Source organism: Henckelia pumila, chromosome 3 (genome assembly GCF_033568475.1).
Source record: "Henckelia pumila isolate YLH828 chromosome 3, ASM3356847v2, whole genome shotgun sequence".
Classification (NCBI taxonomy): domain Eukaryota; kingdom Viridiplantae; phylum Streptophyta; class Magnoliopsida; order Lamiales; family Gesneriaceae; genus Henckelia; species Henckelia pumila.
The window spans coordinates 156,314,368-156,336,744 of NC_133122.1; the positions used below are offsets into that span (position 1 = coordinate 156,314,368).

General features: G+C 33.0%; 2 protein-coding genes across 2 annotated transcripts; one reads left to right on the forward strand and one right to left on the reverse strand.

Moving 5' to 3' along the window:
* Positions 1 to 10,972: 10,972 nt before the first annotated feature.
* On the forward strand, positions 10,973 to 12,271 carry LOC140889797 (tetraspanin-15). Its single transcript, XM_073297526.1, has 2 exons — positions 10,973 to 11,587; positions 11,954 to 12,271. Exons 1-2 carry the CDS (start codon positions 10,973 to 10,975, stop codon positions 12,269 to 12,271), a joined length of 933 nt encoding a protein of 310 aa, XP_073153627.1.
* Positions 12,272 to 17,875: 5,604 nt separating this feature from the next.
* Positions 17,876 to 20,229, reverse strand: LOC140892426 (pentatricopeptide repeat-containing protein At1g05600). The gene is made up of 2 exons (XM_073301303.1): positions 20,084 to 20,229; positions 17,876 to 19,443 (listed from the first exon to the last, which is right to left on the reverse strand). The coding sequence occupies exon 2, from the start codon at positions 19,423 to 19,425 to the stop codon at positions 17,923 to 17,925; it is 1,503 nt and encodes a 500-aa protein (XP_073157404.1). The 5' UTR covers positions 19,426 to 19,443; positions 20,084 to 20,229; the 3' UTR covers positions 17,876 to 17,922.
* Between the last annotated feature and the right edge of the window lie 2,148 nt (positions 20,230 to 22,377).

Below are 22,377 nucleotides of genomic sequence, written 5' to 3' on the forward strand. Positions count from 1 at the left end.
AATAGGTCGCATATCTGTTTCAAATACTAATCCAGAAATACAACAATCTTCCACCATTTGAGATACACCTATTGTAGACAAGGATAAAGAACATACCTTTCTACTTAAGGCGTCTGCAACTGCATTAGACTTTCCTGGATAATATTTGATCTCGCAATCAAAATCTTTCAATAAATCAAGCCATCTACGCTGTCTCATATTCAATTCTGATTGCGAAAATAGATATTTCAAACTTTTGTGATCAGAAAAGATGTCAAACTTCTCACCATAAAGATAATGTCGCCATATCTTTAATGCAGAGACAATAGCGGCAAGCTCCAAATCATGGATAGGATATCGAGTCTCATGTGGCTTCAACTGTCTCGAAGCATAAGCAATAACATGCCCTCTCTGCATAAGCACACAACCCAGACCCTGGTGAGAAGCATCACAATATACAACAAAATCACATGTACCTGATGGAATCGTCAAGACAGGTGCACTTGTAAGCCTTTTCTTCAACTCCAAGAAACTCATTTCACATGCTTCAGTCCAGACATATGGCTTATTTTTCTGAGTCAATTGCGTAATAGGCTTCGCAATGCTGGAGAAATCTCTGATAAAGCATCTATAATAACCTGCCAAGCCCATAAAACTTCGTATTTCTGGCACTGATGTAGGTCTAGGCCAATTCAGAACAGCCTCGACCTTACTTGGATTCACTGAAATCCCATCACCTGAAATAATATGCCCAAGAAACACAACTTTCTGCAACCAAAATTCACATTTCGATCACTTGGCATATAATTTCTCATTTCTCAAAGTCTATAAAATAATTCTGAGATGTTCAGCGTGATTATCCACAGTCTTGGAATAAATCAAGATATCATCGATAAAAATAATGACAAAGTCATCCAAATATTGCTGAAATATCTGATTCATCAATCCCATAAATACTGCCGAAGCATTGGTTAAACCAAAAGGCATGACGATGAATTCATAATGTCCATACCTTGTTCTGAAAGCAGTTTTAGGAATATCTTCATCTCGTACTCTCAGTTGATGATATCCGGATCGCAAATCAATCTTAGAATAGATAGTTGAACCCTGTAATTGGTCAAACAAATCATCTATTGTAGGCAGTGGATATTTATTCTTGATGGTTACCTTGTTCAATTGATGATAATCGATACATAAGCGCATGGAACCATCTTTCTTTCGTACAAATAGTACCGGAGCGCCCCAAGGTGAAACACTCGGTCTAATGTAACCCTTGGCTAACAAATCTTCCAATTGATCCTTCAACTCCTTCAATTAAATAGGTGCCATTCTGTAAGGAGATTTGGATATTGGTTGTGTACCTGGCATTAAATCAATGCTGAAATCTACCTCTCGGACTGGAGGTAAACCAGGAATTTCATCAGGAAATATATCAACAAATTCTTTCACAACTGGAATATCTGTTACTGCTGGACTGGATTTCAATACTTCAATAGCATAAATCAAAAATCCTTCTGCACCTCTCTGCAATAAACGGGTCATAGATAGCACAGATATCAAAGGGATCTTGGCTCGAGAACCCTTACCGTAGAATTTCCATTCTGATGCCATTTCTGGTCTAAAACGGACTACTTTCTGGAAACAATCCACAGTTGCCCTGTACTTGGTTAACATGTCTATACCGACAATACAATCAAAATCTGATAATCCAAGTACTATACAATCTAGATCAATCACATTCCCGTCATATTGCAATGAACAATCTCGAATCATTCGAACAGATATAATACCTTCACCCAAAGGTGAAGAAATAGAAACAACAGTAGGCAATGGCTCAGAAGATAAAGAATGCATCATAACAAATTGTTCAGAGATGAATGTATGTGATGCACCTGTATCTATCAAAACAGAGGCAGGATAACCAGAAAAAAAGCAGTTACCTGCTATGACATTGTCCGATGCCGCCTGAGCCTGTTCCTCAGTAAGTGCAAAAACTCGAGCCTGTTGTCTAGGAGGTTGAGTCACAGTCTGGCTTCCTCCTCCTCTGGTCTGTTGTTGAGGTTGTTGAGGCTGAAATGAATGCACTGATTGCCTTTCTGCCTGAGGTGTGGGTCGGGAAGAACTTTCACCAATAGCTCGTTGAGGACATACCTTGGCATAATGACCTGGTTGACGACAAATATTGCAATTACCGGACACACCTCTGCACTGTTCACTCGAATGTCTTCCACCACAATTACTGCAAAAGACTCCTGATTCACCAGTTCTCTGACCTGCCCTAAACTGTCTCTGTCCACTAGAACTGGAAGAACTACTGCCTGCCCTCTTGAATTGCTTTCCCTTTGGCCTGAATCGAGAATACTTTCTGCCACTGCTTCCTCCCTCAAATCTAGGAGATGGTTGCTGAAACTGTGGCGGATTCTGTGGAATGAAAGCTGATACAGGCTGGGGAGATGGCTGTGGAATAAATGGTACTCCTCTTTGTCGCAAAATACCGGTTTCTGCTCCCTTAGCTTTGTTCAATGCATCAGCAAAAGTATTGGGTTGTCCACTGTTCACTAAGGTAAATACATCTGGATTAAGGCCATTGATAAACTGATCTGTCATTGCTTCGTCAGTTGCAGCTATATGTGGAGCAAACTTCAAAAGACTTGAAAATTTGGCCACATATTCCTCAATATTCAAATTGCCTTGCCTTAGATTGGAAAACTCAGCACCTTTATCCTTCCTGTAGGAGACTGAAAAGAAACGTTGATAGAACTCAGTTTTAAAGACAGTCCAGGTGATAATCATACCTCGCTGTTCCAATGCCCGTTTTGTTGTAATCCACAAACTTTTAGCAACATCGTGAAGTTGATGTATCACCAATCGAATACGACGATCATCAGTATAGTCGAGTGATTCAAACAGTTGTTCTATATCTTCAAGCCAGTTTTCACAATCAACTTAATTTTCTGTTCCTTTCAATTTTGGCGGTTTGAAAGACTGAAATCGCTTCAACAAAGTTTCCATTGGAGTAGCAGCAGGATCCATAGGGTCAGCAGATGTACTACCCTGTGCATTCTGAGGTTCAACCACTGCCGATGGTACTGGTGCTGGTTCAGCTTGGGGAACAGTCAATGGATGTCTAGTAGCTGGTTCTTTACGGGGAGGCATATATGATTTACAAACAGATTAGTGCATAAACAATATAATATGCAGCAATTTATTCCATCCTTCTCTGATAAGCATTCTCATGCGTTCTCATGAGAATTCCATAATTGCATATATAGCATGCAGTAGCAATAAAAACACATAATCATGCAATCACATAATTATTGCAATATAAAGCATGCTAGCATATAATGCACATAATCAGATACAACATGTAATCTCATACAATATCAAACAATCAAACAGACTCAATCTACCCCGCTCATCAACTTCTATCTCATTCCAGAAACTTATGCTCTGATACCACCTGTTGTGGGGACCCGGGTTGCTAATCTTATCTTAGGGCAAATAATTATAAATAACAATAATAAAGTACTCAAAATAAATATAGAAACAAGAGACAAAAAATATATATATATATTTTTTTTGTTTTTAAAATAGGGTCTCGCTCGATCGGTGAAACTTGGCCGATCGAGCGAGCTCATTTTTTTTTTAAAAGGCAGGGTCTCGCTTGATCGGTGAAACTTGGCCGATCGAGCGAGCTCAAATGCTCAAACGCTCTGTTTCAGAATTTAAGGCCTCGCTCGATCGGTGAATTTCTACCGATCGAGCGAGCAACAAATCATGCTCCTCTGTTTAGCACAATAATGGCCTCGCTCGATCGGTGCATTTCGACCGATCGAGCGAGCCTAAAATGCAAAAACTTCTGCTGCTAAAATTCTGCTGTCAAGACTTGAAAACAAATCACATAATCTGATATACATGATACAAAATCAAATACATGTCATCTTATAACCTCTTACAAGCTTCTAAACATCATATACATAAACTAGCATGTGTTCAAACCACAATATACAAAGTTCTTGTATCATTTCTAGTATTGTTTAACAACTCAAAGTACAAGACTTGCTGCTAAAACCCGTATCCTCACTTGATATGCTTCTATCTTGAGCTATCCTTGTCTTTTTTGACTAGCTCCTGCCCCACCTATTTCCATGCACACATACAAAACAAAACAATAGCCGGATAACTCCGATGAGAATAAAATCCCAGTATAAACAACTTAAAACGCGAGATAATAAACATGAATGCAATGCATATGGCAAAAGGAGGCTATCAAGCTGATATCAATCGATTATAGGTTCTTTGGGATCCTGAGGAAATAAAATCTTTAACCAACACCAACTCACCCATTCAAGGTGAAGTTAAATACTTTATTTCCTCTAACTTTGATGCAACCATAGTAAGTCTTCTGGCTCTGGAAGTAAGTCTACATTCCATGCCACTTACTACAGCTCTCCAAACGTCATATGCACTCTAGGCCTTTCAACCCTCTGTGCTTTTCAGGCTGGAGTTCAAGATGAATGCAACATATTCTGTATGCATTAAAGGCTATAAAACATCTTGAAAAACTAATCACATAAGCAAGCAAAGCAATACAAGCAAGTAATCACATAAAGAACATAAGGAAACACGTATGTGATTGACATGGGAATACTTGAAACGATAGCTATTTCAAGCGTTCTATCCCATCTAAATTCACTGTCATTTATACCTTTCAATAACATGTCTGAAAGTACTTCAAGTCTGCAAAGACATCAATGATAAAGCATATCAAACGGTTGCTCAAGTTCTCAACTCAAACTCAAATACAATGCTAGCAAACCTTGCTTCAACTTCTTCTCGTTGCGACTCGGCACTCTCGATTCGTAAATCTTCGATTGAAAGCTGAGAAATAACATGTCAAAGAGCTAACAAGATCAGATGCAACTCAAACCATGCTTCTTTCAATCAAGAATATCAAAGTCTTGACATTTTGCGAATCGACGGCGTAACGGCTACAAACCGGCAATCCAAACAATATCCAAAACAAGATATCAATCCCAACAACTCATTATATCAACTTAATCCCATCAAAAACATCATATTCAGATAAGGTAGGGTTCGAATTTAGCTTGCTAAAATCATATAAAATCCAAACGATAGTCTTTTTCCGAACCGTCTGCGAATACACGATCGGTATAGTTGATATACGCATATATCGTAAAATCATAATTTTCCATCTTTCACATAAAAATAAAATCTGAGAAAAGTGAATGAAACTTGTACCAAATTGAAGGTTTCGGATCTGTGATCGCAGATATATATTTCTTTCGAATTTCTGACAACCGGAACGCAAGTTATCGAAGCTTTTACGAAACAAAAATGGAGTTCTTGAGGGTTGGAACGTTTCCTCTGTTCTTTCCTTTGTATTCTGATGGTTTTCACGTGCAAATGCTAGGAATAAGTGAAGAAATAGATAAATATAAGCCTATTTGCAGTTTAGTCCCTGAACTTTCTGCTATTTGCAATTCAGTCCCCGGAAAAGCGATTTAATTCAATTTCAATCCTTTTAAATTTATTAGAATTTAATTCTAAACTCTAAATATTAGCAAATTAAATATTCTCGGATTAAAATTAAATAATCTCGGGCATTACATTTCTCCCCCACTAAGACATGAGTTCGTCCTCGAAATCATAAGCATGCTGTATAGACTATCTGTATACACATAAGAGTATAAATAGCATAAAGCAGAATAAGAACTCACATCAATGAAACAACTCTGGAAATCTCTGTTTCATATCTGACTCAGTCTCCCAAGTCGCTTCTTCAGTGCCATGTCGACTCCACTGAACTTTGACTAGCTGAATCGTCTTGTTTCTGAGCTGTTTATCTTTGCGATCAAGAATCTGAATAGGTTGCTCAAAATAACTAAGAGTTTCATCAAGTTCAGCTTCATCAGGTTGGGGAATATGGGAAGGATCAGGCTGATACTTCCGAAGCATAGAGACATGGAATACATCATGAATACCAGACAAAGATGGAGGAAGAGCGAGTCGATAAGCAAGATCACCTATCTTCTCGATAATCTCGTACAGACCAATAAAACGTGGAGATAACTTTCCTCTCTTTCCAAATCTGACTGTACCTCTAAACGGAGAAATCTTCAAGAAAACTCTGTCTCCCTGATCAAAAGATAGAGGTCGTCGTCTGATATTTGCATACTTTGCTTGTCTGTCCTGAGCTGTTTTCATTATTTTCTTAATAAGCTTTGCTTTCTCTGTCATTTCTCGGATCATATCAAGCCCAACATCAGGAACATCTGAGATATCATCCCAGTATAACGGTGATCTGCATTTCTTTCCGTACAGTGCTTCAAAAGGAGCCATTTCAATGCTCATCTGATAGCTGTTATTATAAGAGAATGCTGCAAGTGGTAAAGAATCTTGCCAACTAGTACCAAAATCTAGTACTATAGCTCTTAACATATCCTCAAGTGTCTGGATAGTCCGTTCTGACTGTTCGTCTGTTTGAGGATGATACGCTGTACTCAGGTGCAATTGAGTACCAAGAGCTTGTTGCAAACTGTGCCAAAAGTGTGATGTAAATCTAGGGTCTCGGTCTGAAACAATAGATTTAGGCACACCATGTAATCTTACCACTTCTCTGACGTAGATTTCTGCCATCTGATCATGTCTGTATGTCATTCTGTACGGAATAAAACATGCTGATTTCGTCAAGCGATCAATAATCACCCAAATGGCATCGCACCCTCTGGATGAACGTGATAGCTGTGTAATGAAATCCATGGAAATGTGATCCCATTTCCATTCTGGAACTGATAGACTTTACAATAGACCACCTGGTTTCTTTCTTTCTGCTTTTACCTGTTGGCAATTCAAACATTTAGACACAAAATCTGTGACATTTGCTTTCATCTGTTTCCACCAATATTGTGTCTTCAGATCATTATATATTTTCTGCCACCAGGGTGAATACTGAATCGACTATTATGAGCCTCTTTCAAAATTTGTTGTTTCAAATCTGAAACATATGGAACCACAAGTCTGTTATTCACATATAATACATCATCAGCACTGACCTGATATTCAGATTGATGTCCAGATCTGACCATAGCAATAGAATTCTGAATATTCCGATCTTCTTTCTGTGCTTCTTTGATTCTCAATAACAGTTCTGGCTCAGCTTTTATAGCACAAACACGAATAGGTCGCATATCTGTTTCAAATACTAATCCAGAAATACAACAATCTTCCACCATTTGAGATACACCTATCGTAGACAAGGATAAAGAACATACCTTTCTACTTAAGGCGTCTGCAACTGCATTAGACCTTCCTGGATAATATTTGATCTCGCAATCAAAATCTTTCAATAAATCAAGCCATCTACGCTGTCTCATATTCAATTCTGATTGCGAAAACAGATATTTCAAACTTTTGTGATCAGAAAAGATGTCAAACTTCTCACCGTAAAGATAATGTCGCCATATCTTTAATGCAAAGACAATAGCGGCAAGCTCCAAATCATGGATAGGATATCGAGTCTCATGGGGCTTCAACTGTCTCGAAGCATAAGCAATAACATGCCCTCTCTGCATAAGCACACAACCCAGACCCTGGTGAGAAGCATCACAATATACAACAAAATCACATGTACCTGATGGAATCGTCAAGACAGGTGCACTTGTAAGCCTTTTCTTCAACTTCAAGAAACTTATTTCACATGCTTCAGTCCAGACATACGGCTTATTTTTCTGAGTCAATTGCGTAATAGGCTTCGCAATGCTGGAGAAATCTCTGATAAAGCGTCTATAATAACCTGCCAAGCCCATAAAACTTTGTATTTCTGGCACTGATGTAGGTCTAGGCCAATTCAGAACAGCCTCGACCTTACTTGGATCCACTGAAATCCCATCACCTGAAATAATACGCATAAGAAACACAAATTTTTGCAACCAATCATCCACAGTCTTGGAATAAATCAAGATATCATCGATAAAAATAATGACAAAGTCATCCAAATATTTCTGAAATATCTGATTCATCAATCCCATAAATACTGCCGGAGCATTGGTTAAACCAAAAGGCATGACGATGAATTCATAATGTCCATACCTTGTTCTGAAAGCAGTTTTAGGAATATCTTCATCTCGTACTCTCAGTTGATGATATCCGGATCGCAAATTAATCTTAGAATAGATAGCTGAACCCTGTAATTGGTCAAACAAATCATCTATTCTAGGCAGTGGATATTTATTCTTGATGGTTACCTTGTTCAATTGACGATAATCGATACATAAGCGCATGGAACCATCTTTCTTTCGTACAAATAGTACCGGAGCGCCCCAAGGTGAAACACTCGGTCTAATGTAACCCTTGGCTAACAAATCTTCTAATTGATCCTTCAACTCCTTCAATTCAATAGGTGCCATTCTGTAAGGAACTTTGGATATTGGTTGTGTACCTGGCATTAAATCAATGCTGAAATCTTTCTCTCGGACTGGAGGTAAACCAGGAATTTCATCAGGAAATACATCAACAAATTCTTTCACAACTGGAATATCTGTTACTGCTGGACTGGATTTCAATACATCAATAGCATAAATCAGAAATCCTTCTGCTCCTTTCTGCAATAAATGGGTCATAGATAGCACAGATATCAAAGAGATCTTGGCTCGAGAACCCTTACCGTAGAATTTCCATTCTGATGCCATTTCTGGTCTAAAATGGACTACTTTCTGGAAACAATCCACAGTTGCCCTGTACTTGGTTAACATTTCTATACCGACAATACAATCAAAATCTGATAATCCAAGTACTATATAATCTAGATCAATCACATTCCCGTCATATTGCAATGAACAATCTCGAATCATTCGAACAGATATAATACCTTCACCCAAAGGTGAAGAAATAGAAACAACAGTAGGCAATGACTCAGAAGATAAAGAATGCATCATAACAAATTGTTCAGAGAAAAAAACATTAAACGTATGATTATGTTAATTTATTAGTATTTCTAATTGTCAATTGGTGTGTTGTTCTTTAAACTTTTATGCATCGTTTATGTTTATTATGTTAATTTATATTTTTTATATCTTACTATATTATTAAAGTAAAGACACTGTAATTAACAAACTTTCAATTAATTGGTGAATTTTGATTTGAAATTACCATGATCTCCTAACTTAATTTTCAATAAAGCTCACTTTGTTTCCTTTGATATTATTTTATTTACAAATATGACACTCAATTTATAGAATATTTGTTTAGGAAAACGTTATATTTTTATTATTTTTTTTATTTTACAATTTATTATTTATTATCTTTTTTAAAAAAATGAAATGTATGCACGCAACGCGTGCAGCGAAATACTAGTGTATGATTAATGTTTTGTCTTGTTTGAAATGTAATTGTTTTGATGTGTTTGTAATTTAATGACCAAATAAATGTATTTTTTTTAAAAAAATGAGTCGAGTAAATTTTAATTTTTAATATGTTTAATAATATAATAAATAATTATTAATATATTACAAAATTTTCATTTGAATCTTATCGCATTAATTTAGTTGAAAGATATATTATGTAATTATTTAATTATATATAGGGGTGTTGTAAAAGAAAAAAATTAGAAAAATAGAGTATTTGGTAATATTTAGAGGATATGGGTTGAAGAAGTTTTTTTGAAAATAGATACCACGAATCTTTATTTTAGATGATAGAGGATAAAAATTAGAGGATATAGGTTGAAGATGGCCTTAAGCTTTGTTTTTGCTCCTTCTTTTCTATATACAGTTTCGGGTCTAATGTTGATCTTCTCCATATCTTGCTCGATCTGATATTCAAACAGTACTCGTGCACCAAATCCATTTTGTTATAATCGCACTTGTTTCCGACAACACCAGTCCCGACTGCCTCCGCTTCACCTTATTTTTAATGAATTATTATTTGTTAGGGAAAATTGTAATTTTTGTTAGGTAATTTTTTCAATTTGTGATTTAGGTCATTTATATTTTTAGATTTCAATTTAAGTCGTGTATATTTCAATTTTTGGCAATTTAGTCATTTTCGTTGAAAATGGTGATGTGACAATGGTGTCCCGCGCTAATGTCACATCAGTGTCGCGTCAAAAAAATGAGTACAGTTGTCAAAAAACAAAGATAACCGACTGAACTGAAATTTGACAACATGAAGGACCAAAGTTACAAAGAAACAAACGTGCGGGAGCAAAAAATCCATTTTCTCTATTTAATTTGTTATTTCTGATAACAAATGTTACTGTAACTTATTGTTTTCTCTTCAAAAAATATTTATTGTTTTGCACGTAACACGTGTTTGTAAGCAATCCGACAATACCAACACTTTGAACTAGCTAGTTTTATTCACCTATAGAAAACTGATCATCATATACAAAAGATGAAATTCAACTAATCTTCATAGTTCCATATTTTCTCCTAAATCAATAAAACATTCAATTCTTTTCTGTGTGCTCAACTCAGAAAACAAAACAGAAAACGAAGACTTTACTTCTTGAGTGAAAATGATTAATCATTTGGATTAATTATTGCACTCACTGTGCTGTTTAAGTGCTAAAAAACACAAGGGAACATTAATTTAACCATGTCATTCCTCGTAGTTCTTTTGAATATATATATATATATATATATATATATAAATTAAGAATAAATCCCTTTCTAAGTATTATGATAAAAGGGACTGGATGTGTAGAGTCAAACGAGGTTATAGCCTTTACTGAAGGTAGTGTTTGTTGAGGGATTGTAGGGTGGGAGAATAAGTCATAACTTTTGACAAATAAGTATATATATGTAACAGTCCAAAATACTCAGCACATGTGAAATATATAAAACCAACAAAACTGACTTGGTAAAATGGCGGGTGCGATGTTGTTACGAATAATTGGGTTCAAGACATATAATAGTTCTCTCTAGCTAAATCACCCTCAGCTCTCACGCATGCTAATTCATCTCTCCTACCAATGGCAGAAAACACTGAAAATAATAATCCCCCAGATGCATTAGCAATCACAGTCACAGAAGAAAAGATTATTAATAACAATGACCCAAAAGTACTGGAACAAAACCCGGAATCGACATCCAAGCCGCCAGTGAAAAAATCGCTTCAAGTGAGGCATCTTGTGCTCCCAATAGCCTTGGTCACTTTCCTTCTTTCGCTTCCATTCCTTTTCCAAGCGATATGGCTTATCTACGTGCAACAATACGAATGCGAAGGGATCTTGAAAAGTTTGCCAAGATTGCAACTTGTGATAGCCATTGGTTTGATCGTAACGTTCTTCCTTAGCAATGGTGTTGTATACTCGAGGACTCGGTTCCCCGCCCCAGGGCTCATCTTGGTGATGGTTCCACTGGTGGTGATGTTCATTGTTGGGAGTAGTTTTGGGGGAAGTTTTAAGATGGAGACTCGACAAATCCCGGCTTCTCCTAGGTGGCTCAAGACCAAGGTCAATAGTAACAGCAATTGGATTACTATCAAGTCTTGCTTGTATGATACAAGGATATGCAGGGATTTGGAAGCTAGATCATATAACCTCAAGTTTGATGATTTCAGCACAAGTAAATTGTCTCCCCTTGAGGTATTATATATATATATATATATGTTTCTAGATTTGATGTATTATTTAATTTCGTGTGTGTAATGAGTCCATTTCTTGCACATTAATCATGAAATTAATTATGGAATGTGCTAGATGCATGTTCCACATTCCGCTGGACTAAATAATTGAGAGTTGTATAATCTCCCTTGAACTACCTTTTGGGTGGATGATCATAACATGATATCAATGCTCAGATCCATCGTTATGTACACAAGTTCATCGTGATATTATGTGTTAGACTGTGTTGGATTGATGGTGTGTTATATCCTCCAATCGAGCTAGCTTTTAGGGTAGAGTTAGATTAACAGATCTCGTTTAATCTTGATTTTGGTTTTCTTTATGAAGTCGGGTTGCTGCAAACCACCAACTATATGCGAAATGGAATACGTGAGCGCGACTTGTTGGAACAAAACCAACAAAGAAATGTACACAGGCGGCAGGGGCTCGGACATGGATATGGGCTACGACGAAGATTGCGATTTTTGGAGGAACGATGATACAGTTTTATGCTACGATTGCCATCATTGCAAGGAGGGGTTTCTACGAACGTTGGAGGGTAAATGGTTGAAACTTGGGACGTTTCTTGTTGTTTTGTCTGTGTTACTTATGATCTCACATCTCCTGCTCTTTATTGGTACAATGTTGGAGCAGAGTGGAGGCTAGGATATTTTATTTTTCACTGATTTTTTTTATTATTTTTCGGAATCCATTTTGTATTGTTTTGTTTATTGGAATGATCTTCATTTCGTGAAGTTTTTCATCTACATTTTCCTATAGTTATTGGTTAATTGCGAAAAAGGAATTAATTCAAGGAATTTGAATTACCTTCCCATAATAAATTAGTACAGTATATCCTATTATGATGAAAGGGCAAGCAAATCTATACTGTATTTATTAAAGTACGTATAGCAATAATAGTTTGATTTGGACCTTAATCAATGTCTTGATCAACTGTGTCCAAGCCTAACAAGAATTTCAGCTTTTGCACATGTAAGAATTCTCAGCGACGATAATAGCCTTTGGAAATGTACTACTATTTTTTTATTTTTTTGGATCATCGAAATGTACTACTTGAAGGCACTACATAGATTTTGTATCTTATGTACCAAAATATGATACTATTTGCAAATCTATCTATACTTACAATAAATCTATACTTACAAAAAAAGTATGAATGTAGGAGCAAAATTTTTGCATTGTGTATATACATGTTTACATTTTTGTTCTATATGAATGAGATGTTAATGAGGGTTATATAAATAAAATTACAAAAAAGATAGGGACATAGATGAGAAAATACACAAGACAATTTATTGGGTGTAATAATTTCTCACATTTAACTTCAATCTTAATAGAAGTTATTTAATTCTATAACTTCCATTTTACTATTGATTGTGTCAAATTGTATAAAAAAATTATCATACATAAATTTTATATGTTATTATATGATTTTTTTCATTTCAATTATTTATTATGATGATTTATTTCAATTCTATATGTATATTATTTTTTTTCATGATTTTGGTATTAGTTTGGTTGTTTTAAAAATGGTTACATTATTTCAAAGAAAAACATTGGTCATCTATTAATTTATTATTGTGTAGCTTATAAACCAATAATTATTAATATTTCTTTACGAAAGATATATTCTAATATAAAAATAAAATATCATGTATTTAGATTATCACTTTAATAAATGAAATGTTATGCATATATTTATATCTATGTATATATTTATATATGTATACATGAATTGATATAAAAATCAATAGATTAATAAAAACATAGAAAATTATAAACAAACATTACTTTTAATAGAGTTAAATAAAATGGTTAGATAAAAATAATTTATCTACTCGGTATTAAAAAATTCAAATGATTGAAAATAAAACTGTCAATTATCATTATATAATACTTAGTAAAAAGGTTACTTATTTACAAATAATACTTTGAATATGTAAATTATTATGACAAGGAGATTAATTTATTATATTTTATATTTTTGTATAAAAAATATTTTTTTAAAATATTTCCTCATTTTTTATGTTTACATGTATTTTTTTTAACATAGTGATAGGGTTGAGTCATATGTCAAAAATCAAATCTTTTTATAAAATGAATAAAAGAAATAGAATAATCATATTGTCTATTGATGAAATGTTTATAATTAAAAATTTATTATAAAATTATGTTTATTATAATTGTTATGTTTAATTTTTAGTTGTTAAAAGAAAAGAAATAAAATTTTAATTAAATATATATGATAAGTTTAGAACGAATATTAAAACAATAATTAAAAATAATAATTAATAATACATAGTGAAACTATTATTTATATATAATAATGATTAAGAAAATTTTTATTTAAGATAATCAGATTATATAACTATTAATTAATATAAAATATTATATTTTAAAATATAATAAACTAAATAACAGAGAAAATTTTGAGTAATGAGATTATACACGAATTATATTATATATAGATAAATAATACTAAGATTATTAAACTAATTTTATAAGATGTTAAATAATGATGGATAAGTAATCACATGTTTACTTTAATGGTTCAATTTTATTATTGATATTATGATTAAGTGACGAGTTACAATTTTTCTTTTTGCTTATAATATATAATCTTATTTTTATTTTGTATTTATAAAATTGAGATTATGATTTTTATTGAAGAATATAAAGTATTATTAATCTACATGTAAATTATTTTAATTGACCAAAATATTGAGTATACATATTAATTATTTTTTTAAACAAAAATTAATAAATTGAGTTAAAAAATGTTTTCCATATAAAATCCAATTAAATGTATTAATCATATCTTAAATTATTAGAATTTTTATTCATATTTTATAATTTTAAATGAATTTTTCATATATTAAAATCAAATGAAATATATTCATATATCTTAAAGTATTTGAAATTTATATTCATGTTTTATAATTTTTTTAAATGGGGTTTTCATATAATATTTTTTGGGAAGTAAAGGATATTAATGTATTTTTTTTAATTGGAAACATAATTTGTTAAAAATAATTATTTATCACATCATTTATTTGTGATAAATCATCAATGTTTAAAGTTTAAATTAAGTAAATATGGATGAGTTTTATAAGTTAACACGGGCCTTAAAAAAACAAGTAAACATGTGATTGATGAGATTATTAATATAATCTTATATTTGTCATAGCAATTAAACGCAGTCTAAGGGTAATACACAAATCATGCATCAAATGGTTCATATCTCTATACATAGGCGTAATTAAGATATATTGTTGACGTAGCAAATCATGAGACATTATATTTATTATTAAGGTTAAACTCATAAGATAGGTTGAACTGTACCGAAAATTTTTGTTGAAGATAATATTTTTTTATATATATTTCTTCCTAATATATCTACATATACTACTTGTAAGTAATATGATCAAAATAAGAAATAGATTGATGCATTTGAATGTAATGACATAATAATTAATGTATTGCACTGAAATTAACTACTATTAAAATTATGTTAAGTTATTTAAATTTAAAAATAAATTATAGTTTAAAATGAAATTTTTTTGTAGGGGCATAAATTGGCATGCATGATATTAAGTGCCGAAAATATTGAAATAAATTGGTATATAATAAAAATCAATATAAAACATTAAATTTAATAGTATAAACAATACGAAGATAATTATTGAAAAGTAAAGCTTAAAACCTAATTTACATCTATAAAATAAATTTAAGATACAAACATAAGATTTTTAACTACTATTAAAAAAATAATACATCTCAAACAAATAGATGATTTTATTATTACTTATTTATTCCTAATATATAATAAGTTTAAAATCACAATACTTTAAGTTATTATTATAATTTTTTTTACTTATTTTATGAAATTTTATTTTAATTGTTATATTTCTATGTAAAATTAATCATATTATAATACAATAAATAATTAAAATTATTGTTATTATTATTATATATAAAATAAAACTTTGAAAAATTCAAATAAAAGATAAAGTAATAAAATATATGACAAAAAATTAACAACATAGAAATTTTAGTTATTATGTTATTTGTTAATTACAAACACTAATTTCATATATTATTATATTTAAATATTAATTATTACACTTATATCATAAGCTTTGATTTCTCATTGTTTTTGGTCATTTAATATTGAGTCAATGTTTTAGAATATCTATTTTCAATTCTTTATAATCACGTCTATATATCATTTTGCACCCAAGGTGTTAAATATTTTACAAGGTATTTGATTTTTTGGCTTATGATATATTCATATTTCAAGTTACGTATATATATGTGACACGTCAGCAGGTGCTCACATGAGTGCTCACGATAGTTGCTCACCATATCATTTCTATATATATATATATATATATATATATATATAATACTCCGGAGTCAATACTTTTTCTTAAATTAGATAGGAAAATGGATGCATATTGAAATATATATGTGACATTATTTACAATATATATATAACACATGTCATTGTATATTTCATTATTAGTTTCGTCTTTAATTCAATTATATAAATAATGAGTTATTTGCACCAAATACCCCTGTGAAATATTGAAAATACACACTTCTCCCCTGTGAAATTTTAATATGCATCTTCAACCCTGACCTTTTATAAAATTAGCACACTCACCCCTTCAGATGAGTGATTGTTGCGCACGCACACCTCATGCGACTGGTCAAACATTTTGATATTTTTTTGTACCAAATACCCTTGTGAAATATTAAAAATGCATATTTGACCCCCCGAGAGTATAATTTTTAAATATATTCAACTCATAATACACAATTTTTATTAAAATCTAATTATAAAATATTTAGCAAACACTTTTCGTTTTATTAATTTTTATTTTAAATTTAAATTTATTATGATTAATTAATTATTTTCTAAAGAATATTATTATTTTATCTTGCTATCATTATTTTATTAAAACTCACTTCTTGTTTCCAACTTCTCCATTAAACATGCATTCATAAACGGTATTTAAATACCTAAAAGTACCAAAATATTAAACCAAAATAATAAGTTCATGCATATTACTTTTCAATTTAGAACTATATATTTTTTAAACAAAATCTAAATTTTTTAAAATGCATTACATAATTTTCATTAAATAATAATACACAATATTTATTAAGATCCAATTATAAAATATTTTTCAATCATTTTTAGTTTTATTAATTTTTTATTTTTATTTTAAATTTATAATTCTTAATTAATTTGTTTTTTAAAAAATATTAGTACTTTATCTCGTTAGGTTCTTCGTCCGAGCGGCCCCCCTGAGGATGCGTTATTTTATCAAATCATTTCGTGTTTTCAACTTCTCCATTAAACATGATTCATAAATAAGGATTTAAATATCTAAAAGTACCAAAATATTGAACCAAAATGATAAGTTCATGAATATTACTTTTTCGATTTAGAATTATATAACCATGTTATTTTTTATTATTTATTACAAATTGTGCAATGCATCTTCTCGAAAAATTTAAATTTTGGTTTAATAATATATAATCCTAAATCGAAAAAATAATATGTTTGAACTTATCAGTTTAGTTCAATATTTGGGTATTTGAAATTATTTAAATCCTTGTTTATGAATGCATTTTTAATGGAGAAGTTGGAAATACGAAGTGAGTTTAATAAAATAATGATAGCAGGATAAATTAATAATATTTTTTAAAAAACAATTAATTAATGATAATACATTTAAAATAAAAATTAAAAATTAATAAAACAAAAAATGTTTGTTAAATATTTATAATTGGATTTTAATAAAAATTGTTTATTATGGGTTGAATAGATTTAAAAATTATACTCTCAGGGGGTCAAATATGCATTTTTAATATTTCACAGGGGTATTTGGTGCAAAAAAAAATATCAAAATGTTTGCCCAGTTGCGTGAGGGGCACGTGCGCAACAATCACTCATCTGAAGGGGTGAGTGTGTTAATTTTATAAAATGTCAGGGTTGAAGATGCCTATTAAAATTTCACAGGAGAGAAGTGTGCATTTTCAATATTTCACAGGGATGTTTGGTGCAAATAACTCTATAAATAATTGGTCATAAATAAGTGATCTTTGCTTTTTTGTTTAAAAAAATGACTATTTTTCAAATTTAAAAAAGTGATTATTTTTAAAATTTTGTAAAAAAAAGTTATAATCACTTTTTGAATAAGGTATTTACAAACATTACCTTTGACTTGTTAAGAATCACTTTCACATGGCATATTTACATATCTCCCCGTTAAAGAAAAAATTCCTTACTCCTCTAGAATCGCAGACAAAACCTGAGCCTGAATGCTCTCGTAACATACAGAAGATACCAACGAACACCACACAGCTATATCCGGGATTTTAGCTTGGCTAAGCATCTCCTCTAACCACATAATAGCAATGTACGGCTTTCTTATCAAGCAAAGACCCGGAATAAGTTCATTGTATACTTCATCTCCAGGCCAGAACGAGTTAATAAGCATCTTTTCCAACATCTGACTTGCTTCCATGTATTTGCAATCCCCGCATAGTCCGTTAACAAGATTAACGTACATTTCTTTATTAGGAACGCAACCAAGTTTCCCAGACGCTTTCTCGAAATACCTTACTGCCCACAAAGATTCACTCGCGTTGCACAATCCCTTTATCACAATATTATGCAACCTAGCAGTTGGAACACAATTCTTCTCTGTCATTTCCATTTCAACTACTTCTATTGCTTCATCGATTCTACCTGCTGTAAATAAAGCTGCTACTTTAGCTTCAAATATTTGCAAAGATGGCCTAAAGCCCTTTAGATACATTTCTTGGAGCACGTTGTCTCCTTCGGCAATCCTTCCTTCCACATAAAGATCGACTGCCATTGCGTTATAACTATCTGTACTAGGAACTCCACCTTTGATCAAAGCCTCATTTATCAAACATTTTACCCGTCGAACACCAAGTTCATCTTCATTATGAATACTACTAAAATCAAGATTGCGATGTTTTTTTGGAGACTTGAGACCTTTCCTCAAGATTTTATCAAGAATTTTGACAGCCTCTTGAACTTCTCCCTTGTCACACAAAGTATCCAATAGCGTTCTATAAATAGTGACATCAGCACCACAGCCCTTCTGGGAAATCATCCAAAACATCGAGTACAACAAATGAGTACCTTCAGTAACTCTTCCTTCTTCACACAAACCCCTCATTAAAATCCTATAGGTTTCCCTATTCGGAGAGCATACTTGGTAACGCATTTCTTGCAAAATCTGTAAAGCAAGGTCCGAGTGTTTTATCTCACAAAGAGCAGCAATCAATAAGTTCAAGGAACGGGTCCGATTCTTGATTTCCCAGCTTTTGAAATTCTCTAAGAAAACATGATAAGAAGCTTCTAGCTTGGATTCTTTCAACATTATTTCTAACAGAGTATTGAAAGATTCCGTAAAGTTTACACAATTGAATTCCCGAAGACTATTGAATAGAGAGATTGCTTCATCGAACAAACCAGCTTTCGAATAAGTTTTGATTACGCTCGCAAAAAGTGAATCTTGACACCGGCAAGAGTCATCTTTCATTTGATGGATAACTTCTTTCATCTCTGACAATTTTCCAGCACTTCCTAGGATTCTGATCATCGCCGCATAGACAGGACCATTGTGGCGGTAACTTGGATATCTGCATTTAGCTTCATTGAAAATTTCCAAAGCCTTTATTGGGTTTTTCTGGCCCCGAAGTATCTGTGCGAGCTGGGTAGGGTTCAAAATCCTCGGCCATCTTATACTCATGCTGCTGAAATATCCAACCTGTTTTAGAAAGAGTCTTGTTAAGAAGGCATCAACGAGGAACGTCCAGAAATAGCCCCATTAACATAGTAGAAGTGTAGAACCGACAAGAAGCCAACTTTATTACCAAAACAGGATATTGGAGAGAAGAAAATCTGGTGATGCCACACCACAATAAGAGACCTTAATTCCCAGGTGAACCCACAAATCTATTCGAAGAACATAGATCTTACAATATTTTAAATTTTACACGTAAAATTTGAAGGAAACCTTCCCCCGTTAGGTAAGCACATGCACAGTCCCCGCAGAATCAGCGTTTCGTAAAGTGTTGGCTCATTGCTAATCTATACAATATGCCAGCATTTTATACTTGCTTTTCACTCTGTACAGAGACCCGAGACTGAAAGATTTTTATGGATCATGAATGCTTCTTAAATGACATCATCCATTTGCATTTATCAAAATCTTGTCAAATTATTAAGAACCATTCATACACTCATTTTTTCAAACACTTTGACTGCACTTCCCAAACTTCCATATCCTTTACCTCACAATATCAAATACTGATAACACACCATAGTTCCTGCTGCTTGATGATAGATAGTGTACATCAACAAAATGCATTTCACCAAGAAAATGAAGAAATGTGCAGAAAACTCGCCTTCGTGCTGGCACAACAATGGCGGTAAATCTGAACCTCTGTTGGAGTTGAGGAATTAGCTTCAACTACCAACCGTGAATTGCTTTGTCAGCAGAGAACGAATTTGACTGAGATTAAATGCAAGATAACTGGGATCCCGACGTCAACAAGTTCTCCTAATGGTTTAGAACTACACATGACGAATACATATCAATAGCGTCCCGAGGCTGAAAGTGTATAAATTTTTATTTATATAAAATAAATAAAATAATATTTGAGAAAAACATTGTTTTATTATTTTTTTGAAGTTCTTGTTTGTATTATTGTATTATCAATTAATCCCCAATAGAAATTTAAAGTTTTCTGTCAGTCCTTACTTTCGATTTTTGTGCTCCAACTACTTGACAAAACATTGTAATTTGTTTGAACTTCCTAATTGAGGTAAAGTACGAAATTTTCTTCAAATATTCTAGAAACTCATTAACCAACAATATATATATTTTTAATAACAATCTCTCTCCTTCAATCTCCTGTCTCCCTAGCTTTCTTCTACTTCAACATTAACGGCTAAACCATCAACGATTTGTACATTTACGTCAAAGTTTGGTGCAAAAAAATAAAGCAAAAGGAGTTTAAAGTAAAGAAGGGTCGGATTTTAAAAAATCTCTGTGTAGAACCGACATCGAAACAACAACTTCAAGGTATGTTTTTTTTACTTGAAAAATTAAGAAACTTTTTAGATGCAATTTTATCTTAATGATTGTTTCTTTTTTTAGACTTTTCAATTCAGTGATTCTTTGAGGTTTTTGTTTATTGTGTGATGTTTATGTTGAAATTTCGTACATCGTTTGAATTATGCAGAGTTGATTATTAATATTTAGGTTTTACTTATCTCAGTGGGTCTGTGGTTCATCTCAATCAATTATAGATATCTGAAATTCGTTATTGTTCTTGATTATAATAATTTTATTTCAATTTTTATAGTTCAATACTGGATTATAAAGATTATATGCATAGTCTTTATAGTATTCCAATCGGTTAAATAAATTGAATAAATACAACCCAATCGAATGAGACTTAATGAAATATAACCTAACAGCTAATCCTGCTGTCATGTTATGTTCACAGTTCACCGCTCCCAAATCCCTGGAAGAGCTACCTGCAACTGTCCCGTCGAATGGGATGTCCAAAAAACAAAAAACACTGGACGTGAGCGTTAAAGCTTAATACGCTAATACGGATAAACATACACATATGATGCATGCATGATGAAATGTCCGGGTATCCGTATCTGGGATATGTTGTATCCAAACTGCACAGACTGGCGCCTAAGACATTAGTAGTACCGAACGGGAAATCAAACCACTGAGTACTTCCACTCACTCCTAACTGGACGTGGACCTAGGATGTAGTGACCCGTATCCAGAATTAATGATTAAGTGATAATTAATCATGTGATCATGTTTAGATTAAGTAAAACATGATTAAAATATTTTTTAACAGGTTTAAGGAGTTCAAAAATGGATTCAGAGCACTAAAAATAGCCAAAAAGAGTTTCGAGTCCTCGGAGGGATCGGAAGCTCCGAACACAGTTCGGAAGGTCCGAACGGATCGGAGCCAATATCCCAAGATCAGAAGCTCTCTTGAGTTCGGAGGCTCCGAACTCAGATCGGAGGCTCCGATCAATTACATGGCTGACTGTCCAAATATATATTATGTCATCCATGACGTCAGGGTTCGAACGCTCCGAAGGGAGATTGGAGGCTCCGAACAGCTGTCGGTAGGTATCCTATAGAAGCTAGGTACGTGGTTGGCTAAGGGAGTTTGGACATAGGGATCGGACGCTCTGATCAGGATCGGACGCTCCGAATGCGTGATCGGACGCTCCGATCGCCGTCTATATAAGGGGGTGTCTTGCTCATTTCTCAATTGCACCTTTCCTTTTTCCTCTCCTTTTTTAGTTAGTTTTTTAGCTTTTTAGGGCTTTTCTAGGCATCCTACTGAAGGGGCGAAAGTGGCTGGGCGCTACGGGGATAGTAGCGGAGCTGTGTCCAAGTTTTGGGACTATCGCCATCAGTGGGCTAACGACGGACGAAGGTATAGTTTTGGCTTCCTAAATATATTTAAGAGTATGCTACAACTTAGTTAAGGCTTTAGAGCTTAAATAATGATCAATGAATATTTTGCATTGTAGAGCTCATGATAGGCTTGGAACCTAGAGTGGGACTTCTAGGACTGCCTTTAGTGAGGTACGGAAGTACTGACCGAGATAGACAACATGATATATGATATATATGTTGCATGGTATGTGCTTT

Bases quoted from the DNA above. Each gene is read 5' to 3' on its own strand.
- LOC140889797 (XM_073297526.1), top strand. From the start codon at position 10,973: ATGGCAGAAAACACTGAAAATAATAATCCCCCAGATGCATTAGCAATC. The intron at 11,588-11,953 runs GTATTATATATA...TTCTTTATGAAG, and splicing joins GTAAATTGTCTCCCCTTGAG to TCGGGTTGCTGCAAACCACC.
- LOC140892426 (XM_073301303.1), bottom strand. From the start codon at position 19,425: ATGAGTATAAGATGGCCGAGGATTTTGAACCCTACCCAGCTCGCACAG.